This window comes from Citrus sinensis, chromosome 7 (assembly GCF_022201045.2).
Source record: "Citrus sinensis cultivar Valencia sweet orange chromosome 7, DVS_A1.0, whole genome shotgun sequence".
NCBI classification, from domain to species: Eukaryota; Viridiplantae; Streptophyta; class Magnoliopsida; order Sapindales; family Rutaceae; genus Citrus; species Citrus sinensis.
The window spans coordinates 22891041-22913070 of record NC_068562.1 but is presented as its reverse complement, the minus strand read 5'-3'; the positions used below and the strand labels follow the sequence as shown (position 1 = coordinate 22913070).

The following is a 22030-nucleotide window of genomic DNA, read 5'->3' as shown; positions in this document are numbered from 1 at the left end:
CCGAATAAGGAAAATCCCCGAAGGTACCCGTCCCCATAGGGATTTTTGCCATCCCTAGATGTCAAAGAAAAGGGCCACCCAGCCAACAAAGAAAAGGGCCACCCAGGAAGATCGGTCACTTTTAGCTAAGTACTTCACAAAAACAAAAAGAATATAAGGCAAAAGGTAAGCGGCTCATAAGAAGAATCACACATCTAGTTAGTTAGCTTTTCACAAAAATACATTAAATATAAAGATGGGTTTAAAGAATTTCTTTTTCTTTTTCACTATACTTTAGTGTCTGTAATTGTAATTTAATTTAGACGTATTTTAATCATTAAAAATTATTTTTAAAATTAGGTTTAAATTAATGGGTGGTTTGGTGGGTTCAAATGGCCCATCCTACTTTCATCACTCACTTGTTTAAAATCAATTTTATTACCATAATACCCATTTAGTAATTTAAAAGGACATGATAATATTAATTAATAAAATATTTTGATTACTTTCCAGAAAAATCCCTGCAAAGAGCCAATACGTTCATCCTTCCCTAACACTAGTTTTTGCAACACTAAATGTAATTTATCATAATATAGAAGCAAAATCCACTTATCGAGAGGAATTTAACCACGAAATGAGAACTCAAACCATGAAAATAAAAAAGATAATGCTTGCTAAAAGGTTTATTCCTTTGAGCAAAAGGAGATTATCTCCCCCCCCCCCCAATCTTGGCTAACTTCTCAATGAGTAACGGACTGCAATTCATTGCAATTTCTATTACTTTTATATGTTTATTCATAACCTTGTAACTGAATAAACAACAGCAAGAGACATGAGGTGAAACTCTATCTGCAATCCTCATACTCTTTCTTGCCCTGTGAATTTGTTTAATCATTGAAGAAAATAAATGTTATATATACTTTTACATATGCTCAATTAAATGTCAAATTGTTCTTTCATCAGTTCATCTATAGTCGAGTTCTTGTGATTCCAATTGAGAGGTAGAGGTCTAGGGAGTGAGAAAAAGAGAAAAGCAAGAGCTTTCTTCCCTTTTTTATTTATTAAAAAAATGTTATGACAAAAATTTATTTAAATAAGGGTATGTTTGACATTTAAAGGAGTTATTTTAGGGGTTTGTATGGTAAAATATTAATTTTTAAATTTTAGTGATGGGTGTATCTTTTTACCTGACCTCACGTATCTCTCTTGGTTTTGAAAACTCATTAAAACCCATTTGGTTTACATCAATCTGACAATTCAACTAATTCTCAAACTACCAATGGGCCTTTGGTCTAATGGGAGAAGCCTTGCACTTACAATGTTGAGTGCAAGGGTTCGAGCCTCTATAAGAGCATTATGGAGGTTAGTTTCAGTTCTTCCTCAATTATCAATTAATTGAGTGGAGACAGTCTCTCCATTACGAAATGTGAGTGGAGCAGGTATCCCTCGAATATTAGAGAGGGTTTAAAATATCTGGGCATATACTTCAGTGTGTCAATATATGGTGGTAGTCCCAGTTATATAGTATGATTGTAAATATTAATTGTAATGTCTGATGTAATGTCAGTAATATCTGTGTATAACAGACTTAAAAAAAAAAACTAATTCTCAAACTTTAATATGGTACATGGATGACATTTAATGACATTTAATCATGCATAGCATGTGTCCAAGATGAAGATTTTAGACAACTGATAGCTTTGTATAAAGTAAGAGGAAAATCATGTACCAGCAAGTAAACAAGACAATCATTAGAAATTGGAGGTCTCAACCCTTTCGGATCTCCTCAATTCCATACCAACTACATCATCCTCTATAAGTCATAGGCTTTAAATCATGAGGCTCATGATCAACAGAAGAAACATTCGATTGCGGAAGCTGAAAAAGATGGGACATGCGAGGCTGCACATGCACTTTCTCATGTTGAAAGAACATACTGAATTTTTTTAATTGTCGTACTTTTCAATGAATTTACACTATATGAATTAATTAATTAAAGAGACCCTAGGAATCTAAATTAAATTAAAGAAACAATAGGAAACTCATCTTCTATTTAGAACGAAGGAATCCTGTCGGGGTGTGAATTGCCTGATTTAATATCTTCTTCCTCAATTAGGAATTAATTATTATTAAAATGGACCTTGGAAGATTTATTATTTTTTCTCACCGCGCCTTGTTTTCTTTTCGAAGCTTATTCACTGTGCTAACCATTCTCCGAGTGTTTAATTATGGATCGATTAATGTGAGAGTGAGAGTAAGCTACTTAATGCAAATGAAACGTTTAATCCATCTCAAATAAGGACTGAAATTAAAAAAAAAAATTATATTTATGCTGAAATGAAATAAAGGACTAAAATAATTTCCTAACATGGGTAGATTGCTTGAAGAATCTTTCATATGTTTGGGTTCCTCATGATCGCTTATTATTTTTTTTGAGGGCAACAACATAATTTTATTTGGTAAATGCATCATCATTTTGGAGTGATGGGATATGTCTATTTTAATGATTAGTGCTCAGAAAAATTTGCCTTAGCCTTCCTTAATAAAATTATTATTATAACATTTTTTCTCTAAATAAAACCTATTAAACATGTTGCATAAACTCATTAGTCCGACATTTTTTAGTTATCTAGTAGTGGCTCCACTAAATTTAGTTTGTCTGTCATTAATTGATGTGATCCAGAGTTCTTAGGGTATTAAAGATTCGTACTTGTTCTAGAGGGGCCAATTATGAGAGCACGAGCTAAGAAGATCAAGGAAACAATGCAAGGATTTGTTCAAGCTACTTTAAACGAATTCAATTCAAATATAATTTGCAACATATGGCTCCAGGTTAAGTTACGGTTTGTTTAAAATTAGTGGTTCTGCAGGCCAGGACCCATATGGCTCTGAGTTTTTAATTTTAGGGTTTTTTGTGTTTTTAAATTAAATTACGGTTAGTCACCTTATATAAACACTTTTTTATGTTCTTTGAAGGGACTTTTGATAATCTTGAGTTTGATATCATTGGAGAGGATTTTCTCAACTTGTTCTTGAAAGAACTTTCGACTTATCAAAGGAGTTGCTAACTTTTATAGCGTCTTATTTAGCAATCCGCGTTCTTAAGAATTAGCTTCTCAAGGGTTTAGATCTTTTACCCGAATTCTGAACATATTAACTTTCTTATATTCTTATCAATCTAGTTGTGGGTTTCTCTAGCTAGATCTAGAGGGTTCTCATCATTAATTCAAAATGAGGCCATGAATGGAGCACCATTGACATATGACTTATGCTAAAAATATTTAATTTTTCAATAACTCATTGCCTTATTAATTTGTCTCAAACATACGTCCTGCATTACTATATTTTTCCAATAACATGGCAAGTGAATAAAGCCATATTTGGTCAATGAACCGTTTTGATAATAGTGATCTGGTCAACTGATTAAAGCCTTTTATTTTTTTTTTAGGGAAAAAACTCTTTTCATCCCTAAAGTTTCATCCAATAGTCCATTTCATACATACTTTTTAAATAATAGCCGAAAATATCATTCCGCTAACTCACCGTTAGTTTAATGCCATTAACTAGTAATTCATTGAGGGAAAAATATGATTTTTTTTATTAAAGTGGTACAAACTATATTAAAATAAATTTTTTACGCAATTAAATAACACTACAAAATATGCTAAATTCATTTTTTTTTCTTAAATGAAATCAACGATGTAGTAGTTTGATATAGCCATTGAATAATCGTCATAAGCAACAAATTGTAATTAGCACAATATATTTAAATCATTGGAAGAAAAACTCAAAAATACAACCAATTTTTATGTGCTTGCGTGTGCTGAAAATCTTCTTAATTTTCAATCAATTTTTATTTTGAACTTTGCCACCACTCTTCTTTGACCATTATTTTCTCCCCAAGTCCTTACCACTATCTCCCCAAGTTGGTTCACAGTGCAATTAGAGAGTACACTTATACAAGTATGAAAACTGTGATTATTTTTTATAATTAAATAGAGAGAAGTACAAAATAATTGCTTGAAATAGAAGTTTTCATCTTTTTTCGGTATTTCCTGTTTAGTGGGATTAGATAAACATCATTTTTAGCTATATGTCAACTTTTATTTATTTTTTCTATTTTCTCTTTAATGGAAAATCCTTTTTTACCCTCAATGGATAACTAACAAATGACAATTAACTAATAGTAAGTTAATAGAAGGATGTTTTGAGTTATTATTTAAAAAGTAGGGATAAAATTAACTATTGCATGAAATCTTAGGGATGAAAAGAGAATTTTTCTTTTTTTTAATTAATTCTTAATTGAGAAATAACAAATTACACCTCCCAAATCGTCACATCACCAAAAGAAGGAGGATTCTTTTGTTTTAGATAGAAGATTAGATTCCTACTATCTTTCTAATTGGTACACTGAAGATACAGTAATATCGTGAATTTGATTCATTATCGCCCAGTTCATCATCTTAATTGCTTCCTTGTTTTCTAAGTTAGGGTTAGGGTTAGCCATGGACACAGTTAAAGCGACTGGAGCAGCCTGCCAGAAGACATACTCTACGGAATCTCAAAACATATTCTCATCAAATCACGAACAGACAGACTTTATTTATGAGCTGTTTGTCTTACATTCCGGCAAGCAATTCCACTTTCTCCAAAACTTAGCCTTACGCTTCCTCTTCCCCCAGGGGCCCACCCTAATCTTCACGGCGGCCATCTTTCGCTTAAACAATCCTCGGTTATTTAGACCATCAAACCCCTTCACAGAATCACCAAGGCAGCATTATGGGACGAAACGACAAAGACACGGTTGGATAGAGTTGAAGAGTTGATTTCTGGCAAGGTGCGAGTCAAGAGTGTGCTTGATGGAAGCCCTCACGAAGAGTACTCGTCCAAGAAGTTACTGCCAAAGTCTTTGAACATATTGGATTATCGGGTGGAAGAACTAGCAATAGCATATGGGCTTAAGTATGTTCATAATTTCGGTGAAGGTATAACTGCTGTCAACGCTGCTGCTATTGGTTCTGTTTCTTTTAAAAAAGTTATTCTTTCTTCTTCTTCTTCTTGTGTCGATGAAATTGATGATGGGTTTGTCATTATGGCTACAAAGAGGGCCATAGCAAACTGCTGGTTTGGAGAAAAGAAGATGGTTGGAGACACATTCAATTTGAAGATAAGAGCTTTGCAGATATTGCCTATCATAATGAAAGATTCTATGCCTTGAGTGTTGATGGTCTTATTCTCTCTGTGGATTCTAAGACTCTGGATGTTACTGAACTTGCTAAATATCCGTATATATCTTATTTTGGTTCGTATGTGTGCTTGGTGAAGTCGTTTAAAGAATTTTTTCTTACTTATGAGCTTGAATGCTTATATACGGGCGATGAGTGATATGATATTCAGAAAAAAAGAACTGAATACTATATGGTTAAGGTTGATACTCAGAAGGATGTTGAAGAGAATACGGTTGATGAAGATGAGGAGGAGGACTATGATCCGATATTTGATAAGGTGTTGTTTTGTTGCAATGATTGTTCATTCTTTGTCTCAGCTAAGGAGTTTTCGGGATGCAAAAAGGATCGCATTTTTTTTTTTCAACGATGATCGAATTTTTAAAATGGAGGATTATGATGGTGGGGATATCTCACAATTTCCTAAGCTATGCTAGTATTTTCTGGCACCACCAACTTGGCTAGAGAAGAGTTCTAGTGGTTTAACTTCTTCTTGGTACTGCTAGCTGTTTTATAGAATAGTTGATGCCGTGATTTATATATTCTTAAAGCTATGCCATATTAAAGTTTAGCTATACATGAATAGATGCATAGTGGATACTGATTTGTTTGCTAAAGTGAGTTATGATTTGTCTGCTAAATTGAGTTGTTTAAAGCAAGATTTTTGTCCATGACGAATCTCTAAAAAGGCTTGCAGCGTATGGAATAAAAGAAGATAGAAGTTCCCAGTTCTGTTTTTGAATTTTCCTTCTTTGTTAAGTGCTTATAGCATTTTTCAAATTCGCCATTTTGCGGATGGCATCTGATCTCATTGAAGTGAAATCTTTTGATAATCATTTTTTTCAGAAAAACTTTCATAGGATTGATCGGCAGTGGTAGCTCCATCCAATGAAGCTTTACCATTTGGTGAATTGGACAGAGTAGGACTTTGGTGCTCTTGGAGCATTAATTCTTATCTATTCCGTGCTTACCATGTTGGTATGCATATTACCATGATTAGTAGAAATATATATGTAGCGAGAGATGAATAGGAAGGTGGTAGAAATATATATGTTGTAAGAAATGAATAGGAAGGAAGAGTGCTCTAAGTGCGCCTAAGATTTTTCCCACCAAATTTAAAATTAAAAAAGAGCTCAATCTTCTACCAAATGGCAGAACTTCATTAGATGGGCTTACCACGTCAAAGTCCAATGCAAGTCCTTCTCTACTCTAGGTGTTCCGGACATGATGAGTTTAAATTTTACGTTTGTTATTAAAAAAAAAAAAAAAATTGCCCCTTTTCTATTAAATTTTATGTTTCATATATCTATAAATAAATAAAAAATTCAAAACATCTCAAATTGATGATACAAGGTGTTACAAATATTCTTTCATCATCATTCATTCTGCATATGGATCTTTTATAACAAACTTACCAAATTTTGATCTAAGAAAAAATAACTCCCTAACAGTCGATTCCTTAAAGAATCCTTTTTATGTATGACTTAATTCTATGAAACCAGGTCGAATTGAATTTTTATTTGTTAATTATTTTTTTTATAAATTTAAAATTGTCATAAAATATGTATGTATATGGAAAAATCATTTTGCGTTAAGTCAACAAATTCGATAATATTCGATCATTCAACTTGGTTTTTCACCCAATATGTAATGTAAGCACCTAAGTGGCAGGTGGGGTGGCAAGTGGATAAGGCAAGATTTAGTCAATGCACTGTATTGATAACACCCAATTCATTACAAGCTACTGATCACAAAACGTATGCTCATCTTCCGAATCGACACCCTTTGTAAGAGCCGTTTTTACAAAATTTCGAAAATTACTGTCACTTCCTCCGAAACCAATACCTCCATTCCTATCTTAAGGTTCCTCTTTCTCCCGGAGCCCACCCTAGCCAATAATTGCAACGAGGCAATACCTTATGATGGTGGGGATCTCTCACAATTTCCAAGCTATGCTAATATTTTCTGGCCACCACTAACTTGGCTGGTTTAACTTTGATGGACTTCACTTTCATATGGTCCTTAATGCTAGCGTTTCATGGAATAATTGATGCCGTGATTTGTATATACTTAAGGCTATGCCATATTATTCATGATAAAACCAAACATTGTAACGGGTGCACATTAATAGCGAACCGCTGTCACCTTAGTAATCCATGCAAAACTGATATCTGAGTCACGATCATTACCACATATTTGCAACCTACTTTATTATCTCTTGTATAGACATCGTGTTGCAGTATTCATCATGTAGATACAATTTTATCCATGTTGTTAGTTATTGCTAGAGTTAGCCTACTTTATCATTAGCTTATTCTCGCATGCACTATAAATTATAATCACCATGTTTATGAAATCAAGTCTTCACAAGTTCTTAATGCCTGTAAATAAAAACATGAAGCAAATTGACATTATTTGAACAAGTGCTTGGCACTAAAAGCATAAATAAGACATGCTTGTTAACATCACATAAGAAAAGACGTTCAAATTAAAGTTTCTGAAATTCAAATTAACAGCACAAATGCTTTGGAAGGCATTCGGAATTAATCTCTGATTTATAGCTAATTAATTAAGCACTGCCGACGATACAAAGCCATTGGCCAACGAAGACGGCATCGCAGTTGATATTGGGGTTGATGGCAAGAAAGAGCTCATTGCTTAACTTGAACTTCTTCGAAACATCAGAGCAAGTATCACCTTCTTGGGCACCATACGCTGAATCACAAGTTGGGGGAGACTTTACGAGCCCGACTGCACGTACATTTCATTATAAACAATTAATCTCAACGTATAACTAAGCAGATTATCAAGTTAATCATAAAATCGCTTCCAAGGACTTTGCTGAATTGTTTTCAATGAATTTTATTTGGCTGACTACCACGGAAAAGTTCGAATTCTAAGGAGAATATTGGAATACTTACCGGCAAAATTGCTGCTTTCGGCCATAGAAACAATGAGGAGAAGAGCAAGGACTAAAGCCAACTTGCGGAACACAGAATTTTTGTAGCTGGCCATTTCTTTATTAATTTCTGTATTTTCTTAGGTTAATTAAAAGAACTCTGTCTTTATGACCTTTGTTATATATGCATTCATTAAAGCCTGGTCTATTTATAATATGCAAACTCCATGCAAGAGCGGAAGAAACCGTATGCGTATTTTTGAGTTCTGCACATTAATAGCCGGCTTTGATATTGAAAATGAATTGGCGGAGTACACTAAATGAAAAAAATAAAATTATATTGCTAGCATTGCTTTCCCGTCATCGTCATTCATCAACAAGGGATTTGTATTTCCATTCTTGAAAGCTGGCCACCGTTGCAATGAAAAAAAAAAAAAGAAATTAAAAATAACTGTTGATTGATTTCGCTTTCTTATTATGTGTTAAAAATAAGCCTAACACCACCTTTTATTGAACCTAAATTAATAAGTCCAACTCATGAAAGGTTCCACGAGTAAGTATGATTAGTGAGGCTTGAATTATTGGTGATAGACGTGGCATGTGAAAATAAATGGTTATTAATTTTTTGTTTGAATGGTTTAGATTTGTTTTCATGTATTATAAATACCTTCTTGTATCATTTGGTTATAGCGTTAAGTGAAGAGTAAGAGATAAATAAAAAGTGTGAGTTGTGAGTTGTGTGTAGCGTTTCTTGTAAAATATTAATAAAGTCTTTCAATTTAGTAAAATTCTTTTGTTGCCCAAATAGTTTTAGTTTTGAGCAGTCCAATCACAACTAATATCTTCTGGCCATTATGTTTTGTTTGGTCCTCAAGATGTCAAGTTATATCAAAATCTAAAGATCTCAGGGGCACCTACTATGGAAGGGCGAAGACTAGAGTCAATCTATGTATTGTCAACTGAGTCTGAGTATGTAGACAAGACTTGAAGGAATGAGATTGTAGATTTGTGGCATGCTCGATTGGGACATATTAGCTATCATAAGTTGAAGGTGATGATAAACAAGTCAATACTCATAGGTCTAGCTCAACTTGACGTAAGAACAGACACAACGTGTGTAGGGTGTCAGTATGGCAAGGCTTACCAACTCCCATATGAGGAGTTAAAGTTCAGAGCAAAAGAACTATTAGAGCTGATACTCTCTGGCGTGTTTGGGCCTGTCAAGCAACCTTCTATCTGTGGCATGCGATACATGATCACATTCATCGATGATTTCTTTGGGTATGTCTAGGTTTTCTTTATGAAAGAAAAATAAGAGACTTTTTCAAAGTTTAAGAAATTCAGAGACATGGCCAAAGGAGAGTAGGGAGGACACGTGTTCATTAGTGCTCTATTGAAGATGAAGAACCAAGTGGACCAAAACCAAGAACCCTTGAACCTCAACTTAGAAGATCCAAAAGAGTGAGAAAGCCAAATCTTAGGTACGTTAATACAGCGGTTGCAGAAGAAGAAAAAATAAAAGAACCTGAAATGTTCGAAGAAGCAGCATGGAATTCTCAGTAGATAAAGGCGATGGAGAAAGAAATCGCTGCACTAAAACAAAATCAGACTTATGATCTAGTTCTAAAACCAAAGGATGCAAAACCAATATCTTACAAATAGGTGTACAAGATTAAGAAGGACCCAGATGGTTTTATTGAAAGGTACAAGGCTTGATTGGTTGCACGAGAATTTTTACAACAATACGGGCTAAACTATGATGAAACATTTAGTTCGGTGGCAAAGCTCACAATAGTACGAGTCCTGCTTGTACTCGCAGCCATTAAAGAATGGAAATTGTGGCAAATGGATATAAAAAATGCCTTTCTACATGGAGAATTGGATCATGAGATCCACATGAACTAACCTAGAAGATTTAAAAATAAAACTCATCCGCAGTATGTATGTAAACTGAGAAAGACACTTTACAATTTAAAGTAAATACCAAGGGCATAGTATGGCAAGATTTCAGAGTTATTAACTTCAATTGGTTATTCAGTGGCACATATAGATTATAGCTTGTTCGTCAAAGCTAGCGAAGGAAACTTAGAAATTGTACTAGTGTACATGGATGATTTGATTCTTACTGGTGACAATGAAGAAGAGATTTAGTGAACAAGAGAGAACTTATTAGTTTGCTTCCAGATAAAAGAGCTTGGTAAGCTTAAGCACATCCTTGGTCTAAAGGTTGATCGAACAGAAGAAGCGATATTTCTTTACCAACAGAAATATGTCAAAGACTTACTGAAGAAGTTTGGAATGTTGGACTCCAAGTCAATTTCAACTCCAATAGAAGTCAATGCAAAATTGTGCACAGTTGAAGGCAAAGTTTTATAAGATGGAACGATGTATCAAAAATTGGTAGGAAGTTTAATCTATTTAATATTGACTCGACCAGACAATTCATATGCAGGGGGTGTAATGAGCTGGTACATGTAAAATTCGAAGAAGCCTCATATGAAAGTGGTTCGACGAATGCTAGCGTATGCGAAAAGTACAATCGATTATGGTCTATTGTACAAGAAAGGTGAATATTGCAAGTGATTAGCTATTGTGATGCTGATTTCATTGGAAATCGTGAAACAAGAAGATCAACTACTGGGTATATTTTTAAAATTGGCTTTGGAGTAGTTTTTTGGTAGAGTAAGAGACAACCAACTATATCACTATCAATCATAGAAGCGAAATATAGAGCAGCAGCAGTGGCAGCTCAACAAAGTACTTGGTTGATGCAGTTGATAAAGAATCTATACCAACCAGTAGATTACATAGTACCATTGTATTGTGATAATCAATCAGTGTCAATCATCGAGTAGCTTGGTAGAAAATCCAATTTTTTATGCAAGAACTAAGCACGTGGGGGTGCACTATCAATTCATCAGGGAAAAAGTCTTGCAAGATGAAGTTGAAATGTAGTACATCAAAACAGATGATCAAGTTGCAGATTTGTTTACAAAAGATCTTAATACTAGAAAGTTTGAAGAGTTTTGCCAACAATTTAATATGGTTTGAAGGATGAAAGTTGGTGTTGAGGAGGGGAGTGTTAAGAATAAGTCCAACACCACCTTTCATCAAGTCCAAATTCATAAGCCCAACCCATGGAAGGTTTTATGAGTAGGTATGGTTGGTGAGATTTAAATTATTGATGGTAGGTGTAGTGTATGAAATTATTAGTGGTAGATGTGGTAGGTGAAAATAATGGGTTATTAATTTTTTGTAATTTTTTATTTGAATGGTTTAAATTTATTCTAATGTGCTATAAATATTGCATTGTATCATTTGGTTATACATTAAGTGAAGAGTGAAGAATAAGAGAGAAATAAGAAGTGTGAACCATGAGTTGTGTAATGTTTCTTGTAAAATATTAATGCAGTCTTTCAATTTAGCAAAATTCTTTTGTTGTCCAAATAGTTTCGATTTTGAGCTGTTTAGTCCTCAATTTTTCAACATTATGCCTTGTAGACTTGTGCACCATTGGCAATGACCAACTTAGCCTTCTTATAAATGAAATTCTTTTGACTTATTTGTGATTTCAAGTTCTTTTTTTAATTTCTCACTATGTGGGTGTAAGAGAATTGACATGGAACAGAGCAGACAACTTGTTCAATTAGTCAGTAACAAGACAAGCAGCTTATAAATGTAACCTAGTCCGATTTGCAACAAAAAAAAAAAAAAACAAAAAACAAAAAAGGAATAAGGAGAAAGAAAAGGCATAAATTCAAAGTTCTTTCTTGATTGCAACTTGCTTGTGTTCTTTATCTTGAAGGCACACCTGACCTACTTGTGAGCTAGTGTTCTTTAACTTGATTGTGCTTCTGAATCTTTGTTAACTTATTGGATTATGATGTGATATTGAACTAATTTTGTACTGGACATTGAATAAATGTTCATGATTTATTTTTCATTTCTCTTGGTTTGATGTAACCTAGAGGGTTTTCTTTAAAAATAATTCTTCACTCTTACATTTCAATAATGCCATAGTAGTTACTTCGTTGTGATATTTAATTTGTATCCCAATTAAATGTGGCAACTGATGTGTCACTATCTAATTAGTTCAAGTGATATGGATAATTAATTATTAAATCTTATTATTTTTAATTTAAATAGTAAATTTATTCTATTGGTGACATATTAGTTAGGATACAAGTTAATTATCCCAACTAAGTAAGATAGACTCGCACTTTACAATTTTGTTTCCTAGTCTTCTTTTGGATCTGCAACAAAACAAAAAAAATATAAAGGTCTAAAATCATTAAAAAAAAGAAATTCCATAGAATATAAGTCAAATGAGGCCTCTATGAACATCAAACAATTCATATGGAAATAAACTTTACTATGTATAATGTATTATATATATATTTGTAACAGCGCAATTATCACAACTCTTTAATTGAGCTCGCATAGAAAAATTAAGGATGGCAAAATTTGGATCCAAATTTAGATGTAGGTGCATTCAGATCCAGATTGGCATTGAAGTTTTGATATATAGATTTGCATCTGGACCTACAAAAAATATGCGGATCCGGATGTGGGTAATATCTGCACAAATTGAGGGTTTTTGGATATCCAAATCTGCATAATAATAAATTCAAATATATTTTTAAAATCCAATTGTAATTCAATATGAATTCAACATAAATAACATATTATAACACCTTAAATCCAAAAATAAAAATTCTACAACATAAATCAAATATAAAAAGTAAAAATATCTAAGGTAAATTGATTCATTACAATATTCTCTAATTAGTATTATTATTATTTATTTTAGTTTCTTAACATATTTTTTAAAGTCAATGAAGGTTATAGATTTAGTTATGCTTATACGTATTAAATAAATAATTTATTGTAAAATAATGTGGATTTGGATATTCGGTGCATCCGGATCTAGACTCGAATTCAAATCTACATGGATCTTAGATTTTAGGCTTTAGATCTGCATTTTTTAATATAAATATGAAGCCATAATTTTTTGGATTCGGACCTTCGGGATCTTTGCAGAAAAGGGCCAGATCTAGATTTTCTTGCCATCCTTAAGAGAAGTAGAGTCACACATAAATATCCCCTCTAAATCCAATTGTTAGATGCCACGTGTTAGAACTGGTCAGCAAACCAAGTTTCCTTTTATATATTTCTTACAATGCATGTCAGACACGTGCCGAGATCAGGACTAATATGAAAATAGATATGTGAAGAGTATCCAGAACTAAATGTACATCAATTTTCATAATTAATAACTCATGCATTAAGTAAAATAAAGCCTATATATAGAGTACTTCTCTCATGTGGACACCTTTTTTCTTTTTTTTTTTAATACGGGCACACTGTTAAATTGTATGCTTTAATAGAGTCAGTGTAGACATGCTATTAAACTGTACGATTTTATAGTGCATTGAAAACTGACTCTATTAAATCACGCAGTTTAACAGGGTGTTCGCATTAAAAAAATACGAGCGTCAGCTCCTGAGAATGTGTGTGTGTGTAATCACTTTATAGTGAGAGCATCCTTACTTTGTTAAAGTGAGGATACTAATAAAATATACAAAAACAAAGATTTTAATATACTGACAGACAACAAAACATAGTCTTCAATATATTAAAATATATATTTTTTAGTATTTTATTGTGCATCCTCACTTTAATAAAGTGAAGATGTCCTCACTAGAGATGGATTATATATATATACTGTGCTCCTTTCTCTTTGAATCAAAGGCCTCTTCAAATTCTTTAATGTAGGGCCATTGTTTGCTTTTTCTTTTTAGTTAGGTTGTCCTCCCTTGCTCTTTCCCTTTCCCTTAGCGGATTTGAAGCCCCCTTGCTCAACCTCCAAATCCCCTCAGTTTTCATAAATATTTTGTGTGTGTGTGTGTGTGTATTGTGCATTTTAATAGCATGTCTACATTGACTTTATTAAACTAAAGAATTAACAGCATCTTTGAAGGAAAAAAATGAGGGCACTCTCTCTCTCTCTCTCTCTCTCACACACACACACACAAATATATGAACAAAATGTAATATAAGAAAATTCCCTTGTTTTTTAGGGGGTTTAGAATCCAATCCAATCTGCTCAATTCATATGCCATGAAAATCTAATCCATAAAAATTCGATCTTTTGATAGGTGGATTGGATTGCAATGAAAATGTAGGCCTTGCTCGGTATTGTTTTCCAAATTTTGTTTTCATGAAACAAAAATAGGAACGAAAATGCTATTTTCAAATTTATTTTTTAAATTTAAAAATGTGTTCGGTATCATTTTAAAAAATAATCTTGAAAATAAAAAAAAAGTAAAATATGTTCGGTAGGAATAATTTAAAGAATTATTATTGGAATAATTTCCATAAACTTAAAATAAAGTAATGAATAATTATTTTTATTATTTAATCGGTTTGATTATTTTAATTTTAAGAATAAATTAGGTGATCTCGTTAATTTTTTTTTAAAGAAAAATGATAAACTCTACACATTTGATTTAATTAATATATAAAAAGATAAATATTATAATGTATAAAAAAGAAAAGATTATTGTGGGGAAAATTGATTTTTTGGGAATAATAATAATGATAATGATGATGATAATAATGTTGTTGTTATTATTATTATTATTTTGTGAGGTGATGGAAGAAAATTGTTCATTTTGAAACTTAATACTGTATTGGAAAACAAGAAAAACAAGAAAAAATTATTTTCTTATTTCCTTTATTAAAAATGTAGAATGAATTTTATATTTTAAAAAATGATCCACCGAGCACGTATTTAGTGTTTTCTAAATTCATAAAACAAAAAACGGGATTTGAAAACAATACCGAATGCACCGCACCCTTAAAAATCGGCAATCGATTGATTGGATATGGATTTACTTCCGTAAATCTGCAAAAATCCGTGAATCCGCCAAAAGAATTTAATTAAAAAATAAAACTTGTAAATATAGCATTACTACTTAATATAAATAAATAAGTTAAAATATACTTACATTTATACCATATTATATCTTATTCGATAATAATATGAAATAAAAAAATAATTAAATAATTGAATAATTAGATAAACAAATAAATCTTCCTAAACAATTAGTTTTCATAATTTTAGTTAATTTTTATATATTGATCTAAACAAATATTTTTTTTATAGGTGTGTTATATTTTGAAATTTTGAATGTATAATTCTAGCTTTATTGAAACAATTATTTATTTAAATCTTATTCAATTTTCAATTTAATCGGTAGTAAGTATTTTTATATTAATTTTTTATTTAATTAGTTCGCGGATTAGGCATAATTAAAAATTTTTAATTTACAAACCAATCTACAAAATGGTGGCTTGTATATGGACTGGGTTAAAGCAGCATCCAATCTGCAGATGTATGGATTAGATTTGGATTGAATTTCACAGTTTGTAAATCGGATTAGATCCAAAATTTATAATTCACAAAATTATGAAATGGTTATGAATTGATATTTAATCTGCAAAATCCATTTTGCAAACATTGCCGGTGTTTTTTTTTTTTTCTAATGGCAGATGATATATTTCATTTGACGATTATAATTTTAGTTTCAGTGAGCGTAGCTACATAGCATTAGCATCTCCTCTCCGTGTCCCATAAGACCCCATTAACAAAATAGAATTATATCCTAATTTCCTTAACGATTCAATCTCTTTTTTTTTTTGATTAAGAGGGGCTCTTATCAGAGCTAAGAATTAACAAGGCGGGGATAGACTACCCCATAAGTGGCTTGGGACATAATCTGGAGCACCCCTTTAGGTGGAGAATTAAAAACACGAAGTCCTAATGGAAAAGAACAAGCTAATGTAGCCAAATAATCCGCGGCAAAATTAGCCTCCTTGTAAACATAAGTAATCTCCACCCGCCAGTTGCGTCTGATGAGTTCTTGGATAGCACGAATGAGAGTAGAAAACTCATTAGAGTTCACCATGTTGTTCTTCACAAGTTGAGTAACGCAGCGACTGTCAGCCTCAACACAAAGCCAACGGATCCCTTCGTTCCACGCAAGAATCAGTCCTTGATAGAGACCCCATAATTCCGCCATAGTCACTGAACAATTCCCTAGATTCATCCCAAAGCCAGCAATCCAATGACCATTGTGGTCGCGAATTAAGCCCCCTGCAGCAGCTACACCAGTCGGCTTGCAGGCACCATTTGAGTTCAACTTGCACCATGGCCAATTCGGAAGCGACCAACCAATCCATTTGTTAACTTTTCTGTTCGTCGAGATCAAAGAAGACCCTTGAAGCAAATTCACCTCCTCCGTGCGAGCCTTGACATCATTAACCATGGATAAACCGTCCATAGCTAGACCATTCACCTAGAACTAGTTCCTCCAAAACCATAATCTCCATATCGCTATACCAAAGAAGCAAACCCAATTTCGGACTCCAGAAATAGGCCATGCATTCTGAAGATTCTGCATCATCCATTCTTTAAAAGGAGCTTGGAAAAAACACTGCCTCATTGCTACAGGAATCACCCAATACCAAAAACCTTTCGTAACCATGCAGTCTCTTAAAACATGCAATATATCCTCAACCGGGGCACCACATCTATCACATTCAGTATTTATCAATATGTGACGCCTTGCAACCTCAGCTTTGGTTTTCAACCGACCATGAAGAGCTAACCAAATGAAAACTCTAACACCCTGAGGGCCTGGCCACTTCCAAGCCAACTTCCAACTAGTATCCTGTAAAAGAGTATCCGGAGGACTGATAGCAGTATAAGCCGAGGAGATCGAGAAATTCCCCTTATTTGAATGTGACCAATAGAACTAATCCGGACCTAGCAAAACTGTGGGGGGATGTATTGACGCAATCTTCATGATGGCCGTATGAGGAAGAAAATGATCAAATAATGCCCAATTCCATTGCCCATTCGCTGGCACACAATCAGCAACCTTTAGATGAGTGAGATGATCGGGAATAGAATAAGTGACCTGGCTCGCAAGGGGCTTATCCTTGTACACCCAACAGTCCCACCAAAAATGGATTCTCTTACCATCACCAACAGACCAGCACACACTTTCCATCGTATCACTCCAAACTTTACCGATAGCTTTCCACATATGAGAACCATAGCGGGTCGGCAATGTCAGAGGGGGGATGGAATTATTAACCCCATATTTGGTACACAGGACCCGAACCCATAGGCTATCCTTAGCTGAGATGACTCCCCAATTGAGCTTTATTAAGAGCGCTTTATTCATCACGTTTAAATCCTTAAGCCCTAGGCCTCCTTAAGCCTTTGGTTTACACAAAGTATTCCAGCTAACCATACTCATTCTTTGCTGATTGGAGTTTCCACTCCATATGAATTTCCTGCACGCTTTATCAATCTTCAGATTAATTCCAGTGGGAAGGCTAGTTGTTTGCATAGCGTAAACCGGGATAGCTTGTAAAACTGTCTGAGCAAGGGTTATTCTGCCAGCCAAAGACAACAGAGATGCATGCCATCCCGAAAGACGCCTTTCCACTTTATCAATAATGTTCTGGTATGTATGCTGCGAAACACGAGTATGCAACAGCGGCATCCCAAGGTACGTGCCCAAGTCTTTGGTGATGGGGAACCCAAGTTCAGCCCCAATTCTTTTTATGCTCCTAGCCGAGATATTTTTGGAGAAGAAAACTTGAGATTTAGACTTATTAACTTTAGCTTCTGAGCTCTGACAAAAATTATTCAATACCATATTTATCATCCCAGCCTGCTCAATATTTGCTTCAGCCAAGAGTAAGAGGTCATCAACAAAAAATAAATGAGTAAGAGGAGTACCGCGACGAGCAAGTCGAATTGGTTGCCAATCCCCAGCAGTGACCGCTTTATTAATCCCATGGCTGAGCCTCTCCACACATAGAACAAAAATATACGGGGAGAGAGGGTCTCCTTGCCGTATACCGTGGGAGGGAACGAAATCATTAGAAGCTTCACCATTCCATAATACTTTCATTGTTGCCGAAGTAATACATTCCATAATGATCTGGATCGTATCTCTAGGAAGTCTCGTTTCATGCAGCGTCTCATAAATAAAATCCCAGTTCAGTCTATCATACGCCTTTTCAAGATCCACTTTAATCGCCATGAATCCTTTCTTCCCCGTTTTCTTGCGCATAGAGTGAATAACTTCTTGGGCAATCACAATATTATCAATTATATGACGGCCCGGAACAAAGCCAGTTTGCTGAGGGCCAATAAGAATCAGCATTAGTGCCTGCAATCTATTCGCCACAATTTTAGAAATGGTTTTGTAGGCCATTGTGCATAAACTAATCGGGCAATACATTTTTAGATTAACCGGATGATCAACCTTTGGGATGAGAACTAGAAGCGTAGTGTTAATTTCCTTCGGAATACTGGCGCTACTGAAACTATTCTTTATGAATCCACAGAAAGAGTGGCCAACGATGTGCCATTGGGATTGATAGAAAATCGCATGAAGTCCATCCACACCAGGGGCCTTGAGTGGCTTCATGCTAAAAATAGTCTGCTGGATTTCAATATCCTCAATGGGAGCAGTGAGCCCTTGAGTGAGAGTTGCATCAAGGATAGGGAAGCAGCCCCTGATTGGATATGGTCGGAAAGCCAAAGTCTCACTAGTATAGAGGGCCGAGAAGAAAGCCGTGGCATGCTGCTTAATAATTTTATTATCCACAATCCATTCCCCATTATCATTATGAATAGTTGTGATTCGATTTCTTTGACATCTGGCTAAATTTTTTTGATGGAAATAAGCCGTATTTCTATCCCCTTGGATAAGCCAATCTTTGCGTGATTTTTGAAGCCACAAAATCTCCTCTTGTGTAAGAATTTCCTCTAACTCCTTTAGTTTAAGTTCTAACCTGGCCAAACTTCGTCGAGACTTAGTTTCTAATACCTTTTGAATCCCCCCCAGTCGTGCTAAGATCCATTGCTTCCTTTGAAAGATATTGCCAAAATGGTCTCTATTCCATTCCAAGGCCTTTTTTACAAAAATATCAGCAGCATTTAAATACGGCAAACTGTTAATCCATGCATTTGAGACAAACTCCCCAAAAGACTTGTCGGTAAGCCATGCAGCTAAGAAATGGAAAGGTTTTTGTCCCCTAGTGCTGCTGGCTTCATTATTAAACCGAACTAAAATGGGTCTATGATCTGAAGCAATCTTTGGCAAGTGTAAAACTGCATTGTCTGGATACTTGTTTAGCCACTCTGTATTAGAAATGGTTCTGTTCAGCCTCTTCATAAGGAAGCCACGAGACCAAGTGAAGCGGGGTCCATGGAAATTTAAATCAAACATTCCATTCTTATTAAACCAGCTCTTAAACAGACCACACACCCCAGAAATATGTGTAGAGCCACCTTTCTTCTCAGCAGCACAAAGAATGGAATTAAAATCGCCTCCCACCAGCCACGGGCCATGAACCGTTCTAACCAAGAAATCAAGGTGATCCCACAATTACCTTCGCAAAATAGGATTAGGACTCGCATACACAACTGTGATCCAAGATTCAAGAATGTTATTCTTTGAAATTTTGAAATGGAATTGTTTGTGATTGATCAAGACTTCCACTTCAAAATAACCCTGCCAAAGAATCCATATACCTTCAGAAAAACCCGTAGCTTCAATACGATGAGAGCAATCAAATCCGCTACCTTTAATAAAATCATTGGCTTGCTTCCCACTGATTCTAGGCTCCATTAAAATAACCATAGAAGGTCCATAATTCTTGATAAGGGTGTTAAAAGAGCGACGAAAGCCCTTCGAAGCTGCTCCCTGTACATTCCAAAAAAGAATTTGTAACTTCATAAGAAAATATTGGAGAAAAGAAGAGCCTTACTGCAGCGGCCGAGATGCCTCTTCCGCTAAGTCCATGGCCGTTTCTTCAACAAGGGATACATCACCTTCCGAAGAGTCAGCCCCGTCCTCACTTGTAGCCACATAATCACTATCATTCGCGTCATCTTCCATGTCCATGTTAGCAGCTAAACCCTGGAGATTAGGAGGGTCACCATCCAAATCTGACAGAATAATATGCCCACCAGCACTGTGTTGGCCATTGGAGGTTTTTGGATGGACATCAGCAAGAGGGAAATGTGCAATGACATTATCAGTAGAGAAAGAGATGGCCGAGTGATGAAGGGGATTTAAATTGGTAGGAACGTACACAGGTAGAGGGAAAGGAGTGGGGCTTGTATGGCTTGCATAGAGGTTGGTAACACCTCGTGAGACATGTGTGTGAGTAGGGCTTTGCAGAATTGTATTCTCTTTAGTATGGGTTATCTCATTCAGTCCAGTAGATGTACATATGTGTCCCGGATCCGTAGGATTAGCTGATTGGTGAACATTTTTCTTTCTAAAGGGTTTATTTTTTGACGACCAGGTAGGGCTAGACTGAGAAGTATTGTTATCTCTATGGGTCCGTTCTATATGGGCGTCTTGTTTTTCCTCGTGGTTGGATTCCTTGTCTCCGAGATTAGCTAAGATATTGAAACGTGATTCCTTACCATACTTCCCCTGAAAAACTTGCTCAGTTGCCTGATTGGAATTGCTTTCCTTTTCCACTCTCGGCTTTTCTTTGCGAGCCACTACCATCCATGGCCCGAATTTTGGCTCATTTCGGTTGTCATTGTCGGCCTTGCTCCTCCACTACTGCTCCTCTGGATTACCTGGGATATTCACTTCATCCTCAGTCGGACCATTATTCTCCTTATCTGAACAGCTGTCCTTATAATGTCCGTACTTCCCACAGTGAAAACAAATAACCGGAAGATTCTCATATTCAACTCTCTGGACTTTACCATCCAGATGAAACTGTGAAATTAGAGGGCTCTTAAGGTCTATTTCCACTGCAATTGGAGCGAATTTACCCCTCTGTGCAGATTCTGTATTATAATCTATGCGGATAACCATTCCAATGATTTGCCCAAGCCGTCAGAGTATTTTCTTGTGATAATAATGCAGAGCCATGCCCGGGAGACGAATCCAGGCCACCACTTTATCTATCTCCCCCTTAGAACTATCAAAGTGGGGTAACCATGGTTGCACAGTCAGATAATGTCCCATAATAGTCCAAGGTCCAGAGGTTAAAGCATAATCCGCATCTCCTGCATTCTTGAATCGGACCAAATAAAAATCATTTTCTAGATCAATGATGTTAAATCCCGGCGTCAAATTCCACAGCGATTCCAATCTGTTACACAAAGCCCTATATCCTATGCGGCGCCCCAACAATTTCACCACAACTATATTCTGCCAAGGCTTGATCAACTGCTCATGAACTTTCGGTGAAAAAGTTATAGATGGCATAGATTCAATATTCATAAAAAACACATCCTCCGGATTTAAATCTAAATCTTCGTCGCTGCCAAACAACTCTTCCTCTGTGTCCTTTTGTGACTTCATCAATTGATCTCGAAAGGAGAGGCGCTCAGAAGTATTACCAACATCACTTTGAGCCCTAAATTTTGCCTTCTTGGTGGAGCGATCATCAGCCATGAGGGGGGGGGGGGGTTTCTCAAAGCTTTCCATAATCTCGAGGTGAAAAAATAATCTCAAAGCTTTCCATAATCTCGAGCTTTCAATCTCTTTAGCTGGTCTTCTAGATGATTTTCCTTTAAAAAAAAATAATTTGATATAAATAATTAGCAAATAATTTGATATAACTAATTATCAAATTATTTTTATTTGTTAATTATATCCTAATTTCGTCAACCAATGCGCCATCGAACCCCTCCACCACAACATCACCAAGAAAACCACAAAAACATGGTTGGTTAGAATAGAAGAGTTGAGTTCCGGCAACGTGCAAGTCAAGAATGTGCTTGATGGAAGTCCGTTGGAGGAGTCGTCCAAGAAGTTGCTGTTGAAAAGTCATGCACGTGACATTGAAATTCAAAAATGAATGC

At 35.1% G+C, this 22030-nt stretch overlaps 1 protein-coding gene across 1 annotated transcript; it reads right to left on the bottom strand.

Moving 5' to 3' along the window:
• Positions 1-20771: 20771 nt before the first annotated feature.
• LOC107176412 (uncharacterized) lies at positions 20772-21620 on the bottom strand. Its single transcript, XM_015528900.1, has 2 exons — positions 21095-21620; positions 20772-21007 (listed from the first exon to the last, which is right to left on the bottom strand). Exons 1-2 carry the CDS (start codon positions 21618-21620, stop codon positions 20772-20774), a joined length of 762 nt encoding a protein of 253 aa, XP_015384386.1.
• Positions 21621-22030: the final 410 nt, after the last annotated feature.

Bases quoted from the DNA above. Each gene is read 5' to 3' on its own strand.
- LOC107176412 (XM_015528900.1), bottom strand. From the start codon at position 21,620: ATGGCTGATGATCGCTCCACCAAGAAGGCAAAATTTAGGGCTCAAAGT. The intron at 21,008-21,094 runs GCATGGCTCTGC...ATTATAATACAG, and splicing joins GGCCTGGATTCGTCTCCCGG to AATCTGCACAGAGGGGTAAA.